The sequence below is a fragment of the Protopterus annectens genome, chromosome 17.part0, assembly GCF_019279795.1.
Source record: "Protopterus annectens isolate FY-2018-M chromosome 17.part0, PAN1.0, whole genome shotgun sequence".
NCBI lineage: Eukaryota > Metazoa > Chordata > Ceratodontiformes > Protopteridae > Protopterus > Protopterus annectens.
In genome coordinates this window covers 321,782,301-321,800,623 of record NC_056751.1, presented here as the reverse complement: position 1 = coordinate 321,800,623, position 18,323 = coordinate 321,782,301, and the positions used below count along the sequence as shown (strand labels likewise).

Below are 18,323 nucleotides of genomic sequence, written 5' to 3'. Positions count from 1 at the left end.
ATTCAGGCATGGCCTGCACCTGTTAGCAAAAAGCAGGTGAGGGCATTCTTAGAGACAGCAGGGTACTACAGAAAGTTTTTCCTTAGTTATAGTACCATAGCTGCTCCCCTCACAGACCTGACAAGGAAGAATAGGCCAGATAAGGTAGTGTGGACCCCAGCATGTGAGCAGGCATTCCAGAAGCTTAAAGAAGCTTTGGGAGGACCCCCTGTGTTAGCCAGTCCAGATTACAGCAAATGATTTGTTGTGCAGGTGGATGCTTCAAACCATGGGGTGGGGGCTGTACTTAGCCAGATTTCTTCAGAGGGGGAAGAGCACCCAGTGGTTTATCTCAGTTGTAGGCTCCAACACAGGGAGGAATGCTATGCAGTGGTAGAAAACGAATGTCTAGCCATAGTGTGGGCACTGCAGAAACTTCAGCCTTACCTGTATAGAAGAAAATTCACTGTAATGACAGATCACAACCCCCTAACATGGTTAAACAGAGCCAGCCAGCAAAATGCCAAGTTGCTAAGATGGAGCCTGGGGTTGCACGCATATATCTCAGTGCAGCACCTCAGTGGGGTTAACAATGCCAATGCAGATGAGCTCTCAAGACAGGGAATGGGGTGAGGTACACCCAAATAGACCTAACCCTCTCAAGTGGCGTTTATCAAGCATGACTTGAAAAACTAGCTTGAGTTCTCCGGGGGGGAGGGGGTGTGAAGAATGGTAGAGAAGGGTGAAAGCTGCCAGCCTAGGCAGATAGAATTTTTTTAGATAATTCTATCATTTCTAAATATAAATGTAAAATACAGGCTTGTTTCTTAAATGAAAGAAAACACTGTGAAAGGTGAACTTCAAGATTGTAGCAACATTGCCATCTACTGTAAGGAAAACTAAGCCAAGTATTTCAAATGTTCTTTGAAATTAAAATTATGTTTTGTATGTCCTTTGAAGTTAGAATTTGGAGTCGATGAGTCTGGAGTAAGCATCCTGCCTATTGTTTTAAGGCTAAAGTTAATGACCAGAATTTACTTGTGGAATGTCCTTTATTGCTCTAAGTGTAAAAGAATGTAAATGCAGTTAATGTGTAGCCTGGGAACTCCATGAAGGGGGAAAAAGATGATGTAATGTTTGTCAGAACTGGAGTTTCATTTTAAACAGTGAGAACCAGAGATTGTTAAGCAGTTTGTCTTGACATCCATCTCATCAGCACTCTGCCTGTTATCTTAAGTAAGTTATCTTAGAAGTATCTGAGAAAGAGACAACCACCAGTGTTTAGTGTTTTAGAACAAGTTGATAAAGACCTTATAGGTGGTAAGATCAAAAATAAAGTTGAAAGAAAAGAATCATTGTGGCAGCTTAGACTAGATGCAGATAGGTTCCTGGTCTAAATGAATTTATTAATATCAGATGTTTTTTTTTAACAGAAGGCAACTAACATCTAATTTTATATGTAGTAAAGTATTGAAGTTTATTCATTTTTATTTTTAATTTTTTATTTTTGATCAAATAAAATATTTTTTACATATATATATATATATATATATATATATATATAATATATATATATTGTATTATTGTATTAAATGTATGTCTTTTATATTTGAGAGTATATATGGTTTGTTTAATAATATTAAGTATTGGTTTAGTTGCAGAGTTATATTACTTTAAGCTAGTAAGCATAGTGGAGTAGATTATTGTTCTGTAATTACTTTAGTTGTTTTATTAATACATAATTAAGATGGGAGGGGCATGATGTATTTGTATTTAAGCTTGTGATAAACTTGTATGAATGTATTCTGATAAGTCTTTCAACGAAAGCGTTAAGTAAAGGTTTTTATGCTCAAATATTTTGGTTGGCGTTTTTCCTTTGGTGTTCCAGTGTTTAGTTTGTTGTTGTGTATCTTAGAAGTATGTTTAATTGTAGAAATAGCTAGGACTATAAAAGTTAGACTAAGTGTTTTTCTGTTATGTCAGAACTGTACTACTGATTTATTTTAAGTTTCTGTGTGATCTCTGAACTCTTGAATAGCACTGTGGTGTAGTAGTATTGTCTTGTGTTTTAATTATTTATTATTAAATATTAAAAAAAAACCCTTTCATTTGTGGCTGGTTTATGTAGAGATAATTAAGCTCTAGAGAACATTGCATATTTATAGAATTTACTGTCTAAGCCACCCCTACAGCTTTAGCCCTGGGCTATACTACCAATTGTATAATAATATTGCACAGTAATAATTGGACACCCTTTTAAGGGCCTTTGTGTAGTTGATAATTATTAGCTTTTGGTAGCAGTGATTACTGCCGTATAGTCTGGGTAAAGGGGCAAAGTTGGAGAATCTGTGTCAGCCTTTCCCAGGAGTGTCTGTGAAGTTGTATAAATACTTATCTCAAAGTGTGTGTGTGTGTCAGCTACTTGGGCAGGGACATTAAGCACTATTTGGACAGAGAGGGTACTGGAGGTTAGCTTGCCAGCTAGGCTGAGATCTGGACCCTATAGCTGTGCCAGTGGGGAATCTTATTGGGGACCTGGAGCAAGGGAGCAACCAGCCCCAGACTGACTGAGCTCTGTGTCCACTTAAGGGAAATTGTACTTTACTGTGTGTATTTGTTATCCTTTCCTTTTATATGAGACGCCCTCTCTGGTGTTAGTGGTGAGGATTGAGGCTCCTTGATTGCTGGGCCAGGGCATGGGCATCACATATACCAACGAGATTCAATTTCAAAGTTGCCTGACATGTTTTTTATTGAAACATTGTAAGATTTTATTCGTCTAGCATCTTAGGATATTTGCAACTCAATGTTTCTTTCCAAGATGCAATTCTGCAAAGCACCGCTGACCTGTGAAATGAGGGAAACTGTTTTATAAATGTATGCCTGCATGAGTACATGTACTAATAAGCAACACTATTGCAGACCATATGAAAAATAATTACTGGTAAAGGGAAACAGCATGTAGCAACATGCATGAAACAAAAAGAAACAAGAAAATACTTTTGTTAGGCTGGGGTAATCATTCCACTAAGTGTTACAAAAAACAAGCACATACTAAAGATGTAATTTCACTGCTGCAAAGTCTGCAGATCTGAGTGTCACTATCAGCATCTCTGGCTGAGGTTAAACCAGTCATTCAAGTAAATAGCCTATGGGTGGGGGAAGGAAAATGCAAAAGGACAGACTGTAAACTGTTTAACACTTCCTATAACCACCCCCCACTGAAGTTTGTGAAATCTGACTTACAGTATGCTAACAAGCTTATGTGAAAATCCTGCCTCTTTGTGAACATGTGACTTACACTGCACTAAAAGGTAAACAAAGTCCTCTAGCAAGCAACTGATTTTAGAAATGAGTTAGTGCCCCTTTAAATGCCTAAAAAAGGCTATTATCTCAGCAAAGAACTGCTAGTTCTGGAAGCTTTTTTCACAGAATGTGTAATATATCAGCAGCAAACACATTTGTGAGAGGCACTGCATGACAGTGAATTATACTTTTACTGAGGCCTCTGAAAAATAGCTGTTCTTCCATTCTAAGTTAATGGAACTGTAATGTAACAGCCCAGCTATGGGCACTGTAATCTCAGATACAGTGGACTTGCAGTATATTATAGGGAAGATTTTTCTTTAGAAGATAATAAACTCTCATCAGGATGTCTGCCCCCAGGAGGGTAGTCAGGGCTACAAACAGAATAAAATTAGTAGTGACTGCTTATGTCTGGTACATAGGAGTTTGCAATGAGCCATACTTAAGGAAAAGTTAAAACGTATATCTCTTTTAAGTATTTTCTCATAGTGGTCCTTTAACAGCTGAAGGTCATTTGATTTTTTTCAAAAAGTATTTATTTGGTTTCCAGTCATTAGTAACTTGGTCTGATGAAGTTCCATGTAAGGAATGAAAGCGTTTACTTACCAGTTACTTTTATGTTTGTTCATTAATAACATTTTTAAATGTTTGTGAAAGTTTTATCATTCATGTTTTTATTATTTGTTTTTCTACAGTTTTAAGTGAGTTTGTTGGTGGCTTTTAGATTTATAATTTATTAGAACTATTAAAATAATAAATGTGTACTATTAAAATACAAGCCAAAAGTCTTTCTTACTCTTGTAAGTGTTTAAGGTTAAATATTTCAGTTGTACAATTTATGCATTAAGAAAGTAATTTGCAAATAAATAAATAGAAATAACCCCCAAATGAACCCAGAAATGAGAAGGCATGATTCTCACAAGCATCTCCTTTCTGTCAGCTCCATAGTAACAGCCCATGGCTTGCCAATCCATTGCCTGTTAGTATGCATCACAAGCATTGGCTTTAGTTATGTAAACATGGATGAGATCACTACTTATGTTTGATATTTGTCTCAGTTAGTGGATGTGGTGAATGTAATTCTCTAGATAGCTTTTCATGGGGCATTTCCATATATGTGTCTATGTGCATGTGTGTGTGTGTGTGTGTGTGTGTGTGTGTGTGTGTGTGTGTGTACATGCATGTGTGCGTGTGTATACACACATTTGAATTTATGTAAGACAAAATGAAAATACTATAATCATCATCACCTTCTTTTTCCAATGTTCTACATGGGGTCAGGTTGTTGTGTCACTTATCACAATCTCTCCCTATTCAGTACCACTCTACTACCCTCTTTGACACTCATGCTTGACTGTCTCAGGTCTTCTCTCACACAGTCCATCCACCTCTTCGCTGGACAACCATGTTTCCTCATGCCTTCTTCATCTCTGTCCCAAGTCTTCATCACCAGATTGCCTTCTGCTTTACTGCACATGTGCCTGAACCACTGAAATCTGTTCTGACCTTTTCTACAATTGGAGCTACTTTGGCTTCTGATCTTATGTCATTTCTTCATCTGTCCCACAGTATACATCCTAAACAAACCAAGAAGAAACTTTGCAGTGTGGAGGGTGTGATGTTCTCTTCCTGAATCATGTTATGTACCTAGTTCACATAATAAAAATTGAACTGTAAAATATGTGCTACAAAATAATCAAATAGAAAATAGTAGGTACTCCACAACTGAGTAAAAAAATGGAATATCCTTTATTGAAACATACAAACAAGCAATCCCAGTATTACAGTGTACATCCTACCACCCATCTCAGACACTTCATCTCCATCACCTCTATCTTCCTCAACTGTTTTACCTTTACTGCAGAGGTTTCTATACTATACAGTAGTACTAGTCTCACCATTGTTATATACAGGTTACTTTTCAGCTTCTTTGGCATTTTTCTTTCATAGGTAGGTACTAGGCTATTGGCCCAAGGGCCAATGTAAGCCTAGTCAACAAGGTTCCCTGGCTCATACACTATACCTGACCCCATTTGCCAGTTAGCTGCAACCCCTATGATTCTAACTTTGACCTTCTCATTCAGACTTCCCTTCTCCTTAACCACCCCTCTCAGATGCTTGAAGATGTTAACCTGTTCGCCTATTTTCCACTCTATCCCAATTTTCATCTCCTTCTGATTTCCCCCATTTGCTGCCATTACAACTGTCTTATCTGTATTCAGTTTCATCCCATGTGCTTTCAGTTTTGCATTCCATTCTCCTACTCTTTTCTGAAGTTCTTACTCAGAGTCTACCTGTAATGTCACAATGTCTCCATATAGCAGCTTTTTTGATCTGTCCCCTCCAACCTGTTTGCTAATTAAGTCCATCAACAGTGTGATCAACAGCGGACTCAGAGCTGAACCCTGATGCTCCCACTCCCACTGGCAACCCCTCTCTAAGACTGAACACTGTTCGCACTTGATTTATTGAGTCATTGCACTAATTCTGTCAGTGTTCCTGGGACTTCAAACCACTTCTGGACTGCCCAAATCAGCTTTCTTGAGACTTTGTCATGTGCTTCCCCAGGTCTAAGAATGCCCAGTTGGACTCTTTCCACATTTCTATATTATCAAGTAGGCTGCGGTGGTGGTGCTGTGGTAGCGTTGTCGCCTCACAGTAAGACGTTGTCCTGTTCGATTCTCAGTTAAAGCATCTTCTGTGTGGAGACATGCGTGAATGGGCGTACCTTCGTTGAAGGTTGTACGTTAGGGCTGGCAACTCAGTACGTAAAAATCTACTGCCAATCATTAGCGGACCGGAGTTCCGCTGTGGCGACCCCTAACCAGGAAAAAGCCGAAAGATACAACAATCTGTCTCACTGCAGACATCAGACCAGTTGTGCTGCATCCTGATCTGAATCCAGACTGCTCATTTCCCCGTCTTACTTTCTACTACTCTGCATATTTGTTTACCAATCATCCTCTCCAGAGCTTTCATACAGTGTGATAGGAGTTTGATACTTCTATACTGCCCACAGTTAGGAGTTTGATACTTCTATACTGCCCACAGTTGTGAATGTCCCCTTTGGTCTTGAACACTGGCACTAGTATGCTTACTATCCAGTCATCTGGGATACATCTTTCTCTCCATACTGCTATGAGTACCCTCAGAAGCCATTTCTCACCTATCTTAACTAATATCTTGATAATATCTGGTGTGACCTCATCTGAACCTGCTGTGTTCCCTAATTTCATTTTCCTTAGTTTTCTAGGGTGGGATCCTCCACTTCTCTCACTGTAAACTTTGTCTGGGGCAGTACAGCTTCTGTAGGGATTTCTTCATTCAGAAGCTGCTGGAAGTACTCCTATCTGCCATTGATGTCCTTTGGACTGGTGAGCAGGTTGTTGCTGATATCCCTTATGAAGGGTATCTTGCTGTCTTCTTTATCTTTCTGTCTTTGCCTTGCAGCTGGGTAGAGTTTCTTTATATCATTCACTGAGTCACTTTCCAGCAGTTGGTAGAGGGCCGCTGATGCCTTGTTCTTTGCTATTGCAAGTCTTTTCTTAATCTGTTTGTTAGCTAACCAAAATTCCTTCCTAGCCTGGTCTGTCTTTACTATATCCCAATTTTTCCTGCACTCCTTTCTTTTGATGACTTTTTGGAGTTCTGCATTCCACCACCAGCTTTCCTTATGTACCTTATTCCAATACCTGCCTAGAACACACATTTCCTCGGTAGCTCTTACACATGTTGTTTTTTGGTGCTGCCATTCTTCTTCAACTCCACCTATTTCCTTTTCTTCTTGAGGTACTGGAGCACTGAGTAATTTATTGAAATGTTGTGCTTTCTCTCCAGTCAACTTACAGGTCTTCAGCATGGTCTCTGTTGACCTTAGAGCCTTCTCTGGCCACTACTTGCAGCTGATTGTGGTAACCAGTGGTTTATGCTGTGGGCTGTTTCATTGGGAATGACTTTACAAACTCTGAATCTACCCCAATACCATTTCCTTCCTAGCAGGAAGTCTACTTGACTTGCACATTGACCACACTTGTATGTGATCTTGTGACTGTCTCTCTTTCTGAGCCATGTGTTGGCTATCATCAGGACATTTGTCAGACAGATGTTTAGAATGTGCTCTCCTTTATTCCTGTTGCTCCACCCATGTGGACCCTGGCAGCCCTCATATCCTGTTCTGTTTGTATGTGCATTCAGGTCAGCATTATCAACACCAATTCCTTTTGTCCTGCTTTATCTGATAGGTCTTGCAACTGCTGTCTGAATGCTGTCCTCTCCTCACTATCACAGCCCTGCAGTGGGGTATAGGCTGAGATTATGAATATTTATCTATCATTCACTGGAGTCTGATTGTCATGAATCTGTCACTATTTCTGATGACATCCCTCACTGCCTTCTGAAGCATTTCCCTCACCACAATTCCCACACCATATCTAGGCTGTCCTCCTCCTAAATATTAGACTCTGGATATCAAGCCAAGTGGATTTGCTGCACTGTCCTTCCACCTTGTCTGCTGGATACATAGGACATCAAACTTCCTTCTTACCATCACGTCATCCACTTCCAAGTGTCATCTTGTCAGTAAACCTGTACTGAGTGTGGCAATTCTTAGTTCATGTTTGGAAGTTTGATTGGTTTTATGTCCAGCTTTCACTCAACAGGGCTACCCAGGTAACCCAAGCTGGGCAACTGGACACTGACCAGACAGCAGCTTATTGACCTAGGGCATCTGAGTTTTATGGCAGGCACACACACCGGCCAATAGGGAAATATACATCCCTCCCCCTGTTAGTATATGTCCCTGGGATAGGTCAGAGTAGGCTGGGTCCTCAACCCACTTATCACCTGGAAAAATACCCATGCCCATTTTGGTGACATTAATCAACATGACCAGATCACCTAGAACCATATTTTTACACTGTTGAGTGGCTAGCCCTGGCCCAACATGCAGTTTATGGTGTGTGTGTGTGCGTGTGTGTGTGTGTGTGTGTGTGTGTGTGTGTGTGTGTGTGTGTGTGTGTGTGTGTGTGTGTGTGTGTGTGTGTGTGTGTGTGTGTCTTGAAATAGAAGTATTTGCACATGATGATACATAATTCATAACCTACATATTGATTATAACTGAAATAATAGAAAAAAGCCTGAAAGGAGCAGCAGTTCAAAGTGTGCAATCCACAGGCAAAAAATAAACACACACACACATTTTACCAGATGACATGCTGCCCAGATTTATCCTGTTAAATGTTTTCATCTCTGCTCAATAAAATGAGATGACCTCAGAACAAAGAAATTTCTCTCTCTTCATCTGTAAAAGTTATTCCTGTCCTCTGCATCTTTCTTTACATGCAGATAACCTCTTTGATATTGGAAAGAATATTCATATTTGTTTTCCAGATTTTTTTCTAGAAAATGTCATACCATTTTATAGATATTACTCTGTTATTGCTGAGTATTACAAGTAGGCCCAAGTGGCCTTTGGCAGTTAGTTCAGAGGATTAAGGCTATTAACTTTTACTTAGCTGCTTCCTGTAGTCTAGGGATTGATTCCCTCATTCTTCATTTTCCTATTATGTAATACCGAGCTTAACCTAACAATGATCCCAGGTTGTCCTTGAAAAAGCACAGTTGTGTCCAGTTAGCAAATCAATTTGGCCATTAGAATGTGAAGTGCTGCCAAGTTACATCATATCTGATTTAAGTTATGAATATTTGACTTATTTTAGAGTAGGGGTGAAATAATGGGCCAGAGTATTTGTAATGAACTGGAATTAAATCAGAAGTAAAAGAATCTGATATTTTTCACACACATGACATTTTCTGTCACTTGAAGTATTCCACTTTCATAATGCAAAATGAGATCTCTGTACAACTGTCCATTTGTAATTCTCTGAAAGTTATCGAAAGAACTGTTGGAGAAGAATTGAAAAATTACCTTTTACACAGAGACATGCATTCTCACAGTTTTGTATGATGCATTATACTTGCTTTTCTTTGGTGTGGGTAAATGGCTTCTTTTCAGGGACAGGAGTGTAATATATATCCAGAATGCATATCTGTACTGTTCTGCACTGCAGTAAAAATAAATGCCCTATATATTGTTTTGGGTTAATCCATTTTATCATGGGAAATCTCATTGAGAACCCCTACACTGAATTCTTCTCACTGAGTATCTCAGCCGTTGACATGACAAACATGTTGAGAGACATTTTTTAAACACTGTCATGTAAAAGGGGAAACCGTTTATACAACAATCACTTTTTTGTATAGAAATGAAACTGTTTATCTTTTATATGGTAACATGATCTCCAAGTTAGTATATATAAGTAGCATGGGGTATGAGGGACTAAGCCCCCCCTACACACGCACACTACATTATTTTTTAAGTTTTAGGCTAGATATTGGTTATTGCATTATTTGCAAAAAGTTGGGATGACATATCTCAACCTATTATGTAACTGACAAGTGAGCCAAGTCATCATCTTAAACTCAATGAGTTTGCCACTCGCTATTTTGGACCAGATCCCAATTTTCATCTTCTGTCACTGAAAAAATGCCAGCATCAAAACTCCTTGTACTGATCATGGCAATGTGGCCAAACCAGCTTAAGTGTTGAGCTGCATATAATGGAATGTTTACTAAAAACATTCAAAGATGATTGAGGTATTGTATCTTATATTTAAGCATACACATCCATTTCTCTGTGACAATCTGACATATTGCATTATATTTTTTTAAATTGCAGAGCATATCTGTTTCCTTCATGACTGGCAATTCTGTGCATGTCAAAATATATATGTACTGAGTTAGTATTAAATCAGAAATAGAAATTATATGTACTTCAAAATAGTGATGATCTGTTTTTCTCACTGCAAAGAGTCCTTTATAAAAACTCACAGTACCAACTGTAGCAGTGTGGTCAGCCTAATTTCAGCACCAAGCTGCATTTAAGTCATTAACAGTGCAATGAATGTCTTAGGTGCATTTTGTACCTGTGCATGCGAAGATTGTTCTCTGAAACTTTTATTAAGAATGACCAAAGGTGGGTTGAAATATGAACTGTTAAGCATAAGTATCAACTACCATTTTTAGTTATTTGACTTTCACAGTCTGGCATGTTGCATTATGCTTCGTTTCCATTAGGTGTGGGAATATGACTTTATTTCAGGACAGGGGATGCAGTACATTTAAAAAATCAACAATTTTCTATGTTTTGAAGGTGAATACTTTAGGGAAAAAAACAGGTGTGGCTATGGGCACAAAGTGAGCCCTGATTTTTTGCCAACCTTGTTTTAGCTGAATGGGAGAAAAGGGAGGTATTCACCTCAGTTTACATGAACAAAATTTCATCTTATCACAGATTTTTGGATGATATCCTTATTCTGTGGACAGGGGGTTCTGAAGAGCTGTTAGAATTTATAAATTATTTGAACACGGCGAGTGATTTTTTTTAAAGATTTACATATAAGACCAACAGCAAACATATTGATTTCTTAGATATTTTTTTGAGCAAAAACAGTTTAAGTGGAGAACTCTCTTCCAACATTTTTAGGAAAAGAATTTATACAAACACACTCCTAGAATATCATAGTTGCCATTCTTTTCATCAAAGACAGAGTGTCATCAAAGGCCAAATGGTCAAGCTCTCCAGGTTGGTCAGTAATGATGATGACTTTTTACGTGAGATGTATATTTTGATTAAAATATTCAAAGAAAGGGGCTATCCCATTAAGCTCCTGCCATCAGTTAAAAAAGTTATAAAAAATTATTCTATGAGATTTAGCCCCAAAGGTGGGATGAGAACTATAATGATGGTGAATGTAGAAATACCCAAGAATGATGTTATGATCTTGCAGTACAATCATTTAGTGCCAGATTTGGCAAAAAGATTATGTAGGATATGGGACAGCGTGCTTGATGCTGAATTGAAAAACAAATTAGGTGCAAACCACAAAGTTGTATACAGCAGGGGCAGAAATATCAAGGAAATACTTGAACGTGACAATGAAAAGTTTAAAAAGAAATACATCTCTAGGATGAACAAATGCGGGGCATGCAGTAGTTGTAGGTTTATTAATGATAGTCCTTATGTGACTATTGAAACATACAACAGGACACTGCAGTGTCCTGGATGCTCAACTGCAGTACAAAAGGAATTGTATATATTGCTACATGTGGGTCATGCCCTGTGTTCTACATAGGCAAGACCTTCAGGAAGTTACATGACAGAATTCTGGAGTGTAATAGGGATATAAGAAAAAGAAAAGAGACCAGTGCTTTATACATGCACGCTAGAGAATGCAATGAGTATAAAAAAATGTATATTTTTTTGTGATAGACAAAACAAAAAATAGGAATGAGAGGGGGAGTGACCCTGAATTAGAACTTTTAAACAAAGAGTTAGAATGGCAACTTAGATTAAATGCCATAGAGAAGCCAGGCATTAATGACAATACATCTCTGTTGCGTGTTCTAAAGAGAACAAAAGATGTTTGATTTTTTTTATGTGAAGTTCATACTTGATGGATATGTTTTATCTGGTTTAAAGTGTTTATGATCTACATTTTGCAAAGATTTGCTTCATTTACCATTTTTACAGTAGGTTAAAGTTGCATTCCAGATATGTTATTTTTAACTTTTAACTGCTTTAACATTTTTAATATTTATTTATTAGAGATTTTATTCTTTATATTACATAATTTGACGTGACAGGAAATTATGTAATGATTGACTTTAAGATCTGGTGCTATTTAAATAGTGCTTAAAGATGTTTTCACTGACTCTGATGATGCCTTAATATTTTATCAGGCGAAAGCGCTTAGTCCGTGAATTTTGTTAATTTATTTTATGTTTTAATAGTGTGGAAACATTAAAGTGAATGCTTTTTCTTTACAACGGGCAGTGGTTTTCTTATTTTTCTGTTATTTGTGTTTTAAGTCATCTGTGTGGTGGTTTGGAGCACCTATAGTATTTTAAAAATGTAATCATTTTGAGTTAGCATTATGCCACACTTTTCTTCAGAATAGAACATTTTCTTTGATCGAAAAGATGCCCTCACTAAAACTCCCTGTACTACAGGGACAGACTAACTTCAGAAATGAGACAGTTAAGTCCTTGAGGATGGATTGGCAGTTTTAAATGGATTTCTATCTGAGGATCCAACTGTAATACACTAACATTTTCTAAAACTTTCAGAGTAACATGACCTATGGCTTCTTATATATATAGGTACAAAATACTGGTTTTAAAAGAATTTCGGTGTTGTCAATGAGTGTGTTGCATTACTCTTAGTTTCCTTGATGGATGAGTATATGACTTGCCCACAGATCCCCCAACTCAAACCAATCTATATCTAGAATTGTTAGATTATCTACAATTGCATAACATTTTTAACCCAGCCTCTTTATTACATCTTTAAACTTTTACCCAACACAAAATATAACACCAAATATATGGAAAACAGTACCCATATGATCTAAGCTTCAAAATACCTCATACTTTTATTATATCTCCCTCTTACCCACTCTTGGCAAGATGCTAAAAATAATTTATATTCAACTATCAAGTTATATGTTGCAACACCTTTCCCTCACCCTAAAACAGCATAGATTCTAGATAGGTCACAATGACATTCTCAACATTGATAAAGGAAAATTGACAGGAAAAATATTCATTGACCTTTCTAAAGCCTTTGGTCTAACTGACCACTAACTCTTATTTCTCTTCGGAAAATTGGCATTAGTAGCACATTCCTTACCTGTTTCCAAGATGTCTTGTCAAACATATTCAAAGTTAAATTAGTCTCTTCTATCTCTGACCGCACACCTCTTTCAATGCATAACAGTTGTATTATGGGTTCTGTTCTCTTCTGTACTTTATTTTCGATAATAAATTACCTTATTCATACCATACAGCTCATCCTCTATGCAGATGACATGATAATCTTTAGGCCCAGCCAAAACCACTTTACAATAGAAAGCAACTGCAAAAAGACCTCAACTCTCAGTTCCTGTCTCATTAACCACAAACTAATACATAACCCCACAAATACAAAAAGCATGCTATTTGGCACAAAAAAAAAATAATAATAAAAACGTACCAGAGTCATTCAGTGTCACTAACCTTTGTGTCTCAGCAATATTAATAATCATCTCCTTCAAATATCTCAGTTTGTGATTAGAACAGTCACTAAAATTCCATACAGATACTGAGAAATCAATGACAAAAGTCAACTCACTTCTCTCCTGGGCTAGGAAAATCCCACCCTACTCATCTAACCCAGCCATGTCAATTATAGGCAAAGAAGTCCTTCTCGCCCATTTTGAATATGTATTAACCATACCAACCACAGTCACAGCTTTTAAGAAAAACCTTCTTTATACTACAGACAATCAAAAACAAAATCTGTCACTAACTCATCCTCTCATGAGCACCACTGCCTCACCCTCAGAAAAGCCAAATTGGTCCCAGTGCAACACACAGAGAAGACTTGCTACTAGACTCTCTTATTTTCAAACTTCTATGATTTAACTTATTCCCACTATTAGCTGCCAAACTTTGTATCAAGCACACACAACAATCTCAAAGACCTCTACCAAATGACCCCTCTCACTCCAAGTTGCACAAACCAGGCTACTTTTTCTCCATCCTTGACCTAAAGTATTGTAACCCCTCTCACTTAAAATAACTACAATCCCTCTTCCCCACCTTCAGAGATGGACTTAAAAAAGTCATCCACTAAAAACAAAACTGTAACACAGCAGGGCACATCATCTAAGGACCTCTCACACTCTTGCCTTACTCTCTTAAGTTATATGATCAATTTACTCCAGTAAATGAATGTAAACTAAACTAAATAAAATAAAACAAAATTGTTGTTTTTGCAAAAATGTACACATATCTGATTTAAAATAAATAGCTATTGATTTTGTTCATAACAACAAACATAAATGCAACCGAAACATAAATGTATACTGTTATTGTGATTGGGGCCTTAAAAGACAGTGTTTTTATGTATAAAATGAAACTGTCATTCTTTTTTCGAAGGCTGTTTCATAAAAATGAGATTTTTTATTAAAATTCATGGTTCAGCTGCTCCTTTGTCTTTAAAGCTAGAATCACAATTTAAGAATGTGTTATTGGCAGTTATTTTAGACTTATACCACTGAAAATATAATGGTAACATGCCAAACATTTTTGGAGAAATAGTAGTTTATATATATATAATGACCAAATAGCCAAAAAAGAAGTTTTGGGACAGCTTTATTGAAAATGGTCAGTAGTAAATGGGTTAAAGGACAAAAAAGTAGAGAAAATGGAAAAGCCTTTCCTTGCACATCTGTCTAAGTTAAAATAAGACTGTAATATTTATCTAATCTTTTAATTTTTGCTTTGGATTGTTTGACATTAAGATTCACTTCTACTTAATGGCTGTACCGTGTAATCCTAATAAACACTAACCTCCCAGTCCTTCATCATTAATGGGGCATAAGTTATGGTCACCATGTATTTCTGGAAGTTGTGACCATTCAAAATTGCTGCTTACCTGGATGGTTATGCAGCTTCATAATCACATTGTTAAAAAGTTGGTATTTAACTTGCTTTATCACAACAGTTATGGTGTCATACTGGTGTCTTATGTTTGTCCTATATAGATAGATATATTTTTTATAATGACGAGTTATTACTTAAGGGTATAAATGTTTTTACTGTGACAGACATTCTAATCAAAAATCAGGTGGAGGTGTTATGATAGGGATTAAAGATAGCTATGAAACCTGTGAATATTACATGTTCGGTGATAACAACAACACTATAGACTGTGTAACTGTAACAATAAAGACAACCTTGGAACATATAACAATTGTTGAAGTGTATAGACCACCAAAGTCAAGTGCGATGACCTAGAGGAATTCATACATTTCTTGCATAAAACACAGGAGGGTAGAATAATATTAGCTGGGGACTTAAATTTACCAGAAACAGACTGGAATAATATTGATTCTACAACATTAGTAAGGAAATTATTTACAGCATATATTCAGGAACAACAATTGCTTCAGATTGTTAAAAAACCTACCAGGGGACGGAACATACTAGACATTGTTTGTGTTCCCAAAGAAATTACTGTAACTTCAAATCAAGTGTTTTGATGTGCAGTGATCATGGGGTTATAAGGGTTAATTTGTTGCTAGAGAATTTTGCCAAACTGAAATCTAAGCCGATACACAGAAGGTTAATTACAGATTATATGGAAGCAAAACAGCCACTATGTAAAACTAACTGGAGTGAGGTGTTCAGTGGAAAAACTGCAGATGAATTGTAGAAAGTTTTTAGAGAGAAATTGTTTGAGTGCAAAAAAAAATGTTTAACGTCAGGATCTAGGCATCCAACATCAGGTGGATATATTTCCATAAGGACAAGATATCTAATTAAGGTGAGAGAAAAATATATAAGAAATGGAAGAGAGGTCGAACTACAACTTTGAAACCTGAAATAAACAAACTGGACAAACAGAATAAGCATAGTGTGAGACAAGATCAAGAAAAATATGAAAAAATGTATATAAAGATATTGAGCATAATAGGAAACCTTTTTATAGATATATAAGATGTGGAAGGAGTAAAGATACACAAAATGATAAACTGTGTGAAGATTCTAAACTTTATTCTCAGACGAAACAAATTATAGATATATTTACAAAATCTTATGCAAAACAGTTTGGCTCCGCAAAAGGGGTGGTATGTTGTCCTAGTGACATCCAGGTAACCCCAGATACTGGAATCAAATTAGATTATATTGAAAAAGAACTGTGCAAATTGGATCCAAACAAAGCACAGGGAGGAGACGGAATTAGTAACAGTGACCTGAGAACACTGCAAGAACTTACAGTACCATTATATCTATTATTCACTAGGTCATATAAGTATGGGGAGATTCCTCAAGATTGGAGACATGCGCTTATTAAACTTGTTTTTAAGGAAAAGGGGAGTAGGACAAACCCAGAGTCATATAGACCCTTAAATCTACTTTCATGTTGTGGAAAAATAATGGAGATGGTAATATTGGATAAGTTATTGTCAGAAGTAGATAGGTTGGGACTTGAAACCATATATCAGCATGCATATGTTAAAAACAGATCTATTACCACCTGTAACATAATGTTCTATAACAATATAATAACAGCTATGAATGAAAAATTATGCTGTGATGTAATTTATATAGATTTAACTTCAGCATTTGTTAGGGTCATACACATAACACTGATCAATAAATTAATACAACTAGGTAGTGATGTACTCTTGATAAGATGGATAGCTGAATAGCTTACAAATAGGACATGGCAAGTATCATACAGCAACTGGACAGGCGAAATCCTTGGTTACAGTCAGGATGTCCCACAGGGCTCTGTCTAGGCCCTTACTTGTTTAGACTGCATCTTTCAGACCTAACTTTTTCATCTGAGGTGTTCTACAGTCTATATGCAGATGACCTGAAATTGGGTAAACTGATTGCATGTGTTACAGATAAGGCATGTCTACAAAATAACTTGACTAAATTGACCATTTTGGCACAGGAGAATTATATGCTGATAAATACATCAACAACTAATTATATGAGATTTGGTAGGCATAAATTGAAAGGTGAATATTTAATACAGCACACAGTGATTGAAACTGTAGACTCATTTAAGGACCAGGGTATATGGGTAGATTCAGCTAAAGTATGAGTTTTTCTAATCATATCAACCAATTGGTTAATGATAGATGTTAAGTTGTCAATCTTGCCTTCATTCTTGCTGGATGGGTTCAGAGCCGAGGATCGGCCTATACTAAAGCTCGAGAGCTGATTTTACTGGCTCGAGGTACCCTATATCCCATAATGCTAGGCGCCAATTACCCAGATCTCGTTTGCCACTTTTGATAGCAAGGTGCTTTTTTTTACCGGCTTTACAGGTCAGTGAAAATTGTCAATTTTTTTTAGGATTTCTCTCCCCTTTTTCAGTAGCTTAGTTACTTAGACCATCCCTTAGTATACCACTATTCCATGGGTCCTTCCTTAATCCCTATAATCCCTAGAGTTTATCCTTCCCTTTTGAAGGTCAGGCCTTAGGCCTTTTCCGTTTTTTTCTCAATTTCCCTTTTGGGACAGTTATTTTTGTGTGTCTGGGTTATCCTTGACCTTTAATTGTTCGTGTGTGAGCATGTGTGTGTCTAGACCTTCTCTTAGGAATTGATCTTTCCTTTGACAGCTTAATGTCTAAAGACACTAAGGTCTCAGGCTTCAAGAAGTGTGACTCATGCTGTCAGAAAATGTCGCTGGCAGACGGTCACACTTCTTGTGTTTACTGCCTGAGACCCCTGCACCTGCAGGACTCTTGTTCTGTCTGCCATGCATTCAGTCCAAAAGTCCTGCAGGAGCGCAGGAATAAGTTGATTTTGAGGGGCTTATTAAAGCCCGAAGGTTCCCCGGCCAAGTCTTTGCCGGGGAAACCTTCAAAGCCATCCAAACCATCGGCTCCGTGCTCCAAGCCTTCGGCTGGTGACTCACCGACTGTTTGCTATCGGCTCCGGCTGGAGCCGATACTGCTATGTCGCAGTCTTCTTCATCGGCTTCGGCTGGAGCCGATGCTTCCAAGACTTTTTCTTCCAAATCGGCTCCGGCTGGAGCCGATGTGTCTACGGCTCCATCGGCACCGTTAGTGGTCTCGGTGCCATCTTCCAGCCTTAAGAGATCATGGTCTCCGTCCCTGGAGTCCATTCACTCGACTCCTCCCTTAATCCCTATAATCCCTAGAGTTTATCCTTCCCTTTTGAAGGTTAGGCCTTAGGCCTTTTCCGTTTTTTTCTCAGTTTCCCTTTTGGGACAGTTATTTTTGTGTGCCTGGGTTATCCTTGACCTTTAATTGTTCGTGTGTGAGCATGTGTGTGTCTAGACCTTCTCTTAGGAATTGATCTTTCCTTCGACAGCTTAATGTCTAAAGACACTAAGGTCTCAGGCTTCAAGAAGTGTGACTTGTGCTGTCAGAAAATGTCGCTGGCAGACGA

General features: G+C 37.5%; 1 protein-coding gene across 1 annotated transcript in view; it reads right to left on the bottom strand.

Moving 5' to 3' along the window:
* The window catches only part of LOC122791434, a 523,655-nt gene extending 505,619 nt beyond the window's left edge, over positions 1 to 18,036 (bottom strand). The window contains exon 1 of the mRNA XM_044059176.1: positions 17,827 to 18,036. Within this exon, the coding sequence (XP_043915111.1) occupies positions 17,827 to 18,036 (210 nt within the window). The remainder of the gene's footprint in view (positions 1 to 17,826) is intronic.
* Positions 18,037 to 18,323: the final 287 nt, after the last annotated feature.